At 50.6% G+C, this 9625-nt stretch overlaps 1 protein-coding gene across 1 annotated transcript; it reads left to right on the top strand.

Moving 5' to 3' along the window:
• Positions 1 to 7610: 7610 nt before the first annotated feature.
• On the top strand, positions 7611 to 8976 carry LOC138818761 (secretoglobin family 1C member 1). Its single transcript, XM_070009852.1, has 3 exons — positions 7611 to 7704; positions 8204 to 8403; positions 8811 to 8976. The coding sequence occupies exons 1-3, from the start codon at positions 7650 to 7652 to the stop codon at positions 8841 to 8843; spliced, it is 288 nt and encodes a 95-aa protein (XP_069865953.1). The 5' UTR covers positions 7611 to 7649; the 3' UTR covers positions 8844 to 8976.
• Positions 8977 to 9625: the final 649 nt, after the last annotated feature.

The raw sequence follows: 9625 nt of genomic DNA, 5'->3' as shown, positions 1-9625 counted from the left end.
CCCTGCAGTCCTCATCTGAGGCAGAGTAGGTTGTCTCTTAACTTGAATCTTCCAAGGTTCCCTGATGTCACTAAACTCAGAGATACAGCTGACAAGCCTTTGTAATCACTCTCAGCCTGCCTGCATTCCCCCAAGCCTGGATGTTTCCAGAACAGTTCAATGAGAAACCAACAGGATTTGCAGTCACCCTGAACCCTCTACTCCCCAGTGCTTAGTACTCCCAGAACAGCTCAGTGAGTTGCTGACAGGCTTTTGCAATTACCCTGAACCCTGCACCCCACTGCCCAATGCATGCTCCCCAGGCATTGCTTAGGAACCACAAATAACTATGCTTAATACCTAAGCCTCAGGTCAGGATAATGGAACAAACAGTGCTGGAATGTTTTAAACAGAGATAACTGACTTAACACAAAGTCCTTGGAAAACAGATGGCATTTATGTTCTAATAAGCTTTGCGCTGATGAATCCCATTACAAATGTCAACTGTACATCCAAGTGTACAAGTTCAGTACTGCACTATTCACAAAGCCAGGTTATGGAAACAGCCTAGATGCCCTATACTAGGTGAGTAGACCCAAAAAGTGTGGTACCTATACACAGAGGAATTTTACCCAGCCATTAGAAAGACTAAGGTTATGTCATTTGCAGGGAAATGGATGGACCTAGAGAACAAACCATATTAAGTGAGGCAAATAGCACATGTTTTCTCTCCTATGTGGAAGCTAGATCTAAATACTCTGGAACATGATATGTAGGACCCTAGATACTCACACACAGTGAGACCAAAGGAGGACACTTATGGAAGGAACACCATTTGCTTCTGATCATATAAAATATTTATTAAAATGAACTCCAGAAAATGGAAACGAGGGGTTTCTTTTTCTTCTTTTTTTTTCTCCAGTCCTGGGGCTTGAACTCAGGGTTCACTCAAGGTTAGCACTCTACCACTTCAGCCACAGCACCACTTCTGGTTTTCTGTGGATGTGGTACTGAGGAACCAAACCCAGGCCTTGATGTGTGCTAGGTAAGCACTCTACCACCAAGCTACATTCCCAGCCCCATAAAGGTTTATTTTTGTTGCTGTTGTTTTTGTTTCCTTTTCATCTTGTTTGTTCATTTATCTCTTTTTGGGATAGCAAAAGAGATACAGAAATGGAGGGATAAGTGGTGAACAAATGCTGCAGTGGTGCTCACTAGAAACTAAGTTGAAAATGAACTATACAAGGTGACATTGTCCAATTGTCTTTACCTACTTGTCAAGAGCCCTGCAGGGAGTCTCTCTGCATGATAAGCTTGACTATCTCGCTGGAACATCTCTGGAGGCTATTTACAGAATCTGGTCTTTGCATCCTGCCCCAAACAAAGACCATGTAGCTGCTATTGACCACCTTTTCACATTGCCCTAAGCAAGCATCCTGCAGCTGCTACGCCCAATGAAAAAGCTTCCTTATTCTAAGCATATAAATACCCCTGTGTGAAAAATAAAATTTGGCAGCTTGATCAGAATCCTTGTCTTGCTGTCCTTTGTGTCTCTTGTCCCTTCATTCCTTCTCGCTTAGGTTCACTGCCCTCGTTGAAGTCCTGCGGGTCGGGACACCTACTGTATTTAACTGTAACCCCTTGTATATCATCTTTACGATAACAATTTTAAAAGTAAAAATTAGGGCTGGAAAGGTGGCTCAGTGGTAGAGTGCTTGCCTTGTATGCATGAGGCCCTGGGTTCGATTCCTCAGCACTACATATGCAGAAAAAGCCGCAAGTGGCACTGTGGCTCAAGTGGTAGAGTGCTATCCTTGAGCTGAAGAGCTGAGGGACAGCACCCAGGCCCAGAGTTCAGGCCCCACAACAGGCAAAAAAAAAAAAGTAAAAATTAAAAGCCAGATGCTGGTGGCTCATGCTTGTACTACTAGCTAACCAGGAGGCTAAAATCTGAGGATTGCAGTTCAAAGCCAACCCAGGCAATAAAATCCATGAGACTCTTATGTCTAATTAGCCACCTGAAAACTAGAAGTGGTGCTGTGGCTCAAAGTGGTGAAACACTAGCCTTGAGCAAAAAAGGTCAGAGACAGCGCCCAGGCCCTGAGCTCAAGCCCGGTGACCAACACACACAAAAAAGCTCAGGGACAACACCTAGGCCCCAGGACCAGAGCGCACGCATGCGCACACACACGCGTGTGCGCACACACACATACACACACACACACACAAGAGGTCTCAAGCCTGCTTCTCTACGTGTGTCTCTGCCACAAGTATGGCACAAGCAACAGAGTGGATAGAAGACCTTCCCTGGGAGGATCTGCCTCTGGGACAAACCAACCTGTCCTCAGTGGGCCTGTTGAGAGCAAATTCTCTCCCCAAATCTCAGAAGGCTCCTGACTGACCTGGGCCAAAGCCCCGTCTCCACAAGGGTTTCCCAGTCCACAAGTTCTGGCCCATCCACCCAGCTTTCTTACTCCTGCACCATCCCTACTATCCCACTGGTTCTTCTTATTCTTTTACTTTCTTTTTTTGTTTTTTGTCAGTCATGGTGCTTGAACTCTGGGCCTGAGCACTGTCCCGCAGCTCTTCAGCTCAAGGCGAGCACTCTACCACTTGAGCCACTGTATCACTTTCAGTTTTCTGAGTGGTTTATTGGAGACCAGAGTCATGGACTTTCCTGCCTGGGCTGGCTTTGAACCGTGATCCTCAGATCTCATCCTCCTGAGTAGCTAGGATTACAGGCATGAGCCACCAGTGCCCTGCTGGTTCTTCTTTTTCTAAAATAAGCCTGAACCAAAATTCCTAATCACCATACTCAACTCTAACTCCTAATCCAGCCCCAACTCATAACATAAACCCCTTACCTAATCCCCGCCCCTAAACTCTAACCTTAACCTTAGCTCCAGGCAGTACAAAGTAATACATTTACCTGTGATTTATTTCAACAAACCTCCTGCCTACCAAGGTGTGAGAACAAACTGTCATGGAAATTTGCAAAGGTACTTCTGTCGCTACCGCCTCGACCAGTAAGGAAGACGCGACACCGGACTCTTCTCTCTGCAGTTTATTCAGGACCTTTGAGTAATCTTCTGACCCCAACCCCGGGGAGAAGTCCCCACAGCCTTAAGTGCCCGCTGGGTAGCCAACCCTGATACGCCACGTGGGAACCACCAATAGGTTCAGGTGCGCGGAAGCAAGCCAGAGTCTTTGCCTTAGCCATATCAGGAGTTGTTTACCACGAGAGCACTCGCCATCGGGAAGGCGGAGGGCGGAAGCCGGCGCCATCTTCCAGGTGCGGCCTCTCGCAGCTCTCTACAGTTCCCCCTTTTTTGTTTAAAGAACACAGATGAGAACAGAGGTCTGATCCCTGTTGTGCAATGCAAGGACTGCATACAAGCCTTCTCCCAGAGGGTACCTTCACAAGGACGGGAAAAGGCGAATCGAACCCGTGTGCAATCAAACATGCTCTCCTCGAGGGCAAAACTCATGCCTCTCGACTGCAGTACTTTGGCTTTGCAATCTGTGTTCATTGTTTTAGGGTGGCAAGCCACGCTTAGGGGGACTGACCTGCTCCAATGACTGTAAAGGCTTGGATAATCATGGCTGCACTGCGACGCTGAGAACCTCTAATTTGGCAAATGCACCACAGACATACCAAGGAGGCTAACACCAGAAGGCCTGTCAGGGCTCCCAAACCCGCCCATTCCTTAAGATGATTCATAGCAGCGGAGATCCATGAAGATAACCCCTCCGCCAATCCGGCATCCACTCGGGTCGAGTTCACCATGACGATGGCAACCCTGAGCTGTTCCATCAGGCTGTCGAACTCCCCAGTTCAATTACCTAAAAGATAACTAGACAACTGTTTAGACAAATTTGCAGCGTTTTTTAAATAGGTTTTTTCCTGGGCCTGAACTCTGGGCCTGGGCACTGTCCCTCAGCTCTTCAGCTCAAGACTAGCGCTCTACCACTTGAGCTACAGCGCCACTTCCGGCTTTTTTCTCTTCTTTTTGCTTATATGGTACTGGGGAATCGAACCCAGGGCCTCATGAATGCAGAGGAAGTGCTCTACCACTGAGCCACCTTCCCAGCCCCACTCCTTCTGGGTTAATTGCACCACAGCAGCAGCTAATCCAGCATTAGTTAGTGGTCCGCCCAGCTCTCTGCAAACTTTCATCCATGCTTCTAGTCCCCTATTCTTATATGGGGTTATGGTGACTCTGCATTCCTTAGTGCACTGCTCATAAACAAGCTGTTTAATTAATGGCATGGCTGCATCTGGGTCACCAAAAATTCTGCCAGCGGCCTCGACCATGGGCATCAAAGTCCGAAAACGGCTCCATAGAGCCCTGCAGGATTTTGGTGAGATTGCCACTCACCTCGCCTTTATTTGGTAAGGCCTTCCATGCCTTTATGCCAATTTTATTGATTTGTTCATAAACTTGAACCGGGTAGCCTATCTGCTGACAACTGTCCAAGCAGCATATCTCTGTCCCAAGCTGGGTTCCCCGCAGCCTGATTGGCTGCAGCCTCTTCACTAGCAAATTCAATCAAAAAGGCCTTCCAATCTAAATACTGACCTGGGCTCAAACAAGCTCGTGCAAGCCCACTCCAATCACCGGGTGTCATGCAGTGTCTGTTTAGGGCCTCCACCTGGGCTACAGTAAAGGAGGCTGTGATTCCGTATGTCCGCACAGACTCAGCTAAAGATTTTATAACCTTAAAATCTAAGGGTTCATGATACCGCTGTCCCTGTGGATCCTGAAATATTGGACAGGCTAGATGTAACTCGGTTCTGACCGCTTTCCACACGCCTGGGCTGAAAGAACAGCCGGGGCTGCCACTTCCGGGGTCCTCCGCATAGAGCAGAGGGGCCGAAGGTGTGGGGCGGTGCACGGAGGGCGTGCATTCGTCTTTATCTGGGTCCTCTCTCTCCTTCCCTTTCCTCCTCTTTCTTATCTTTGTTTTTTCTATTTGTTCTATGAGTGATTGTAGTTCCTCTGAGTCTGTAGACTCAGAGGTCTCTAGTTCGGCAAAATCGGGGTATAACCCCCCCCCTCCTCCTTTTCGCTGTCTGCCCTTTCCCATCTTTCTTCCTGCAGCATTTCTAGGGCGGCCTGACCATTCTCTACCGCCTCACTGCAACGCTGGTCCTCAAGACAGCCTCTTATCAGTTTCCATATTGGTCTCACTCCGCTCTTAAGCATTCCTTGTTCAGAGGCAAAATCTAGGTCCCTCCCTAGTTTCTCCCAAGAGGCCACCGTGAGGCTTCCGGAGACAGCGAACCATGGGGCAACGATGTCACATTCATTCAAAAATCTCTCTAAAGTACTCTTTTTTATTTTTAACTTTTTTGAGTGCAGTAGCTCATTGAGAGCCAAAAAAATTGGGTGCGAAGAAGAAGCGCCCATGTTTTAAACATTTAAAGCTGGTAAACAAACTTTTACTTTCACTTTTGGCTACTCTATTGACTAGCCTCGGGTTCTCGCTCTCTCTTTATCTACCGAGAAGAGCAAAAATCCCCCCCCCCCCCCCCCCCGCTCTTGTGGCAGATTCCCCTTTTACCTGGGAACTTACTCCCCGCTCTTGTCGCGGATTCCCCTTTTACCTGGGGACTTATCCCCCGCTCTTGTCGCGGATTCCCCTTTTACCTGGGGACTTACCGGTGCACCACCCTGACCGCAGAGAGTTCTGAGTCCTCGTTGGGGTTATGGCTGAGTTCCCCATACGGGCCACCACGTGTCGCTACCGCCTCGACCAGCAAGGAAGACGCGACACCGGACTCTTCTCTCTGCAGTTTACTCAGGACCTTTTTGTAATCTTCTGACCCCAACCCCGGGGAGAAGTCCCCACAGCCTTAAGTACCCGCTGGGTAGCCAACCCTGATACGCCACGTGGGAACCACCAATAGGTTCAGGTGCGCGGAAGCAAGCCAGATTCTTTGCCTTAGCCATATAAGGAGTTGTTTACCACGAGAGCACTCGCCATCGGGAAGGCGGAGGGCGGAAGCCGGCGCCATCTTCCAGGTGCGGCCTCTCGCAGCTCTCTACATACTTCAGGACCATTCTGGTCAAATTCCATAGGGACATAGCATTGTCCTTAAGGTCTTTTGTTTGTTTTGGGTTTGGGGCTTGGGGTATATGTCTTCAGAAGAATAAGGGGCACAGAGGTGGTAGGTACAAACTGATTTTAACGGTCGTCCAACAAACTTAGGCAGCCAGAAGTAACAAGTCAAGGAAGAGTGACTGCAAACAGCTCAATCAGGTAAGCATTGCTCAGGACAAGGTCACAGGAAGGCAAGTATTGGGGGTGAGAGTTCACAGCATGAGACTCTTTGGCTATGTGACAGGAATGTCACCAGGAGAGAGACACAGGCAGCAGAGAGACTCTCCAGTGCTCAGCACTGCTGAGACACCAGTGGAGATTCTGTAGCTGACAGTGCGTGGGCCAGGCTATAGAACAATGTATGTTTAGCTGACGTAGTGGGATTGAAGAAGAGGGAAAATGGCAAACTGTATATCACAAAGGGATGCCAAAGGGCAACCCATAAAGGGCAATGGAAAGTGTAGGTGTCAGGCCAGACAGTAGAGCCAACCCTATACATCGGAAAGCTTCAGAAGCACAGAGGCCTGGGCCCAGCCTGGGGGGACGCTGTACCATCAGTCTAGACTCACTGACCTACCAAGACAGGCTCCATTGCATGGCAGGCAGGCCAGCTCCGCCAGGACCACGCCTCACCCACAGTACTTTGCTATAGATAACTTCATTATACATATCTTCTTCCTTTTTTGAATTCTGCATAAATTTGTCTGTGGAATTAATTTTATGCTAGCAAAGGAGGTTAGAGAAGATTCATCAAAGCAAGAGTCTAAGTGACACTGGCTTCAAGGACAGGACTAGAGGGACACCTGAGCCAGGGGGCTGTGTCTGGCCAAGAGACGCTCAGGGCCAGCTGGAGGCGAGTGAGTGGAGGAATGCCAAGAGCCATGCGGAACAGGCCCCAATGAGGATGTGGGCATGGTGGGTTCACAAACAGTAGAAGTGTGTGGAACCCAGTGTGGAAGGAAAGGTATCCCGGGACTGGGCTCTGTGGAAACAAGCACTTCTGTAGGAGAAAGGACTGGCCGCCCAAGGAGCCGTCGGCCACCAGAGGGCAGCACAGGGCAGGAGGAGAAGAGCTAGGCCACCATGCAAGCTATGCATATTATCAGAACCAGACTGAAGTCCTGCTGATGTGACTGGGCCCCGTGCGGTGCCCCTCAGAGCCCCTCTGGCCCTCTCTGGATGCTGTCATCTGCTTCAGGTTCCTAATGGCCCTGTCCCTCCCAATCACATGCCCAGGCCATTCTCCATCCTAGTGGGAAGGCCCCACCCCTGACCTTCGCTGCCCAGAGCCATACAAGGCAGTGAGCAAAGAAAGGTCCACCACAAAACCCTCACTGTAGCCTCAGGGCTGCTGAGACTTTGGTCCTGGTCCAGAAGCTCCCTTCCCTAAGTTTATCCTGATTCCATTAACTCCACTCACCTCAACTCGTTTGCCAAAAGCCTAGACACGCCTGCCCAGCTTGCCTGACAGGTCTTGATGGACAGGTGGAGCCCAGCCCCTGGGGAGCTGCCGCTAGCTAATATATAAAAGCCCAGGTTCCACTAAGCAGCTCCTGAGACTAGCCATGAAGAGGAGTGGTGCTCTCCTGCTGGTGGCCCTGGGCCTCCTCTGCATCTTAGGTGAGTTTAGGCTGTGTGTTTAGCACATCCAGGATGGGGGGAAGGGGCGCTAGGAAGTTGAAATGAGTGTGTCTTTGTACACACAGGCAGCAGAGACTCTCCAGTGCCCAGCAATGCTGACACCAGTGGAGGGTCTGTAGCTGACAGTGTGTGCGACAGGCTGTAGAACAATGTGTGTTCCGCGGAGGCAGTGGGATTGAAGAAGAGGGAAGATGGCAAACTGAACGTACACTGATTCTGTTGACTCCAATCCAGTGTCACCCACCGTGGCTCAGTCCACGGAGCTTATTTCAGCTCCACACCAGGAGGAAATGATGCTGTGTTAGGGCTTGACTTTTCTTTCCCAGTGAGACTAGGGGAAGGACTAGTGGAAACCAGAGCATCTGGGACTAGAGTGATAGCGGAGGGGTCTGCAGAGATGAGGAGCTGTGTCTTCCAGGGAGGTTTGGGGGAAGGCTTGGGTAGCCCTGTCCTGGTGTCATCTCCCCTTGCAATGCAGGGTTGGCCACAGGAGAAGACGACAATGAGTTTTTCATGGACTTCCTGCAAACCCTGCTGGTGGGAACCCCAGAGGAGCTCTATGAGGGGCCCTTGGGCAAGTACAACGTCAATGAGGATGCCAAGGAAGCATTGACGGAGCTCAAGTCCTGCATTGATGGCCTGCAGCCCATGCATAAGGCGGAACTCGTCAAGCTTCTGGTACCGGGGCCTGGGCTCTCCCTCCCTCCGCGCCTGAACCCTCCCCTCGAGCGCTGTCCCTAGCTAGAACCCCAGAGCCCACTGCAGCCCTCCGACCTACTCCAGCCAGCCAAAGTGGATGCCCCAGACCTCTCTACCTACACAGAAAACTCTAGACCCTTGGATCTGATTCCCCAATTCAGGAACTATGTAAAGCAGACATGTGCACACACATGCACACACTCAATGCACTGATGCAGCATGTGTGTGCCAACCTCCCAGATACCAGAAGTGGCTGGACTGCAGGGTGGCAGGACCTGTCTTCTCCCACACACCCCTGAGATGGCCCAGGGCTGTCTGCTTCCTGGCGCTGCAGCTTTCTGGCAACTGCTCACTAACTCTTCTGGTTCACATGTATCTGCCTCCAGGTTCAAGTGCTTGGCAGTCAGGATGGGGCCTAAGTGGATCGCGACATGGTTCCCAATAGGCACAGGACCAGCCATGCAAGCAGCCATGGACACACTGCCACACTGCTGTTTACCCACAAGCAAACTCATCTTTCAACATGAATCAATAAAGCCTCCTACAGCCTGGGCCCTGGCTCCTGTCTCTCCCAAACAAAGGGACATGTAAGAACACACTCAAGGACACACTCCTTTCACCAAGGAGCAGAATGTAGGAGGATGGGCACACTTAATGGTAGATTGGACCCAGCAGACACAGGGTAGGCAGGGATGCAGCACAGAAGATGAACAGGCAGCCATGTGGACACGGAGGGGCATCAAGGAAGGGGGAGGGAGAAGACTTGTAGTCCTAAGGCCAGGGCAAGAGCTGGGGCTCAGACAAGGAAGTGGTCAGGGCAGTAGGGAAGACCCCCATCCGTGCTGAGGGGCTGCCTGCGAAAGCTGATGATTCTGTTCCGTAGCCATGCATGACAAGTTCATGTGACAGTACGGGCAGCAGATACCCAGGTGTCGAGGGCTTTAAGAACAATCCCTAAGAGTCACCCAAGGAAAGAGACCCTAACCTGAGGCTGAGTCCCAAGAGGATCCCTAATAACATCAAGAAGAAAGTCCACATGCTCCGGGAGACACTCAAAATCTGAGGTGGGGGGTTTGCTTCACTGGTGGGTGCTGAGAGCCGGCAAGGTCTGAGGATGGTCAGCAGGAAGAAAGCCTCCCCACTGCTGACTCCTGTCTCCCACATCCACTCAGACCCTAAGCCACTAGAATGACCAGCAGAC

Source organism: Dipodomys merriami, unplaced genomic scaffold (assembly GCF_024711535.1).
Source record: "Dipodomys merriami isolate MVZ:Mamm:240054 unplaced genomic scaffold, mDipMer1.0.p SCAF_78, whole genome shotgun sequence".
Classification (NCBI taxonomy): Eukaryota; Metazoa; Chordata; class Mammalia; order Rodentia; family Heteromyidae; genus Dipodomys; species Dipodomys merriami.
This window is presented reverse-complemented; position numbering and strand designations above follow the sequence as displayed.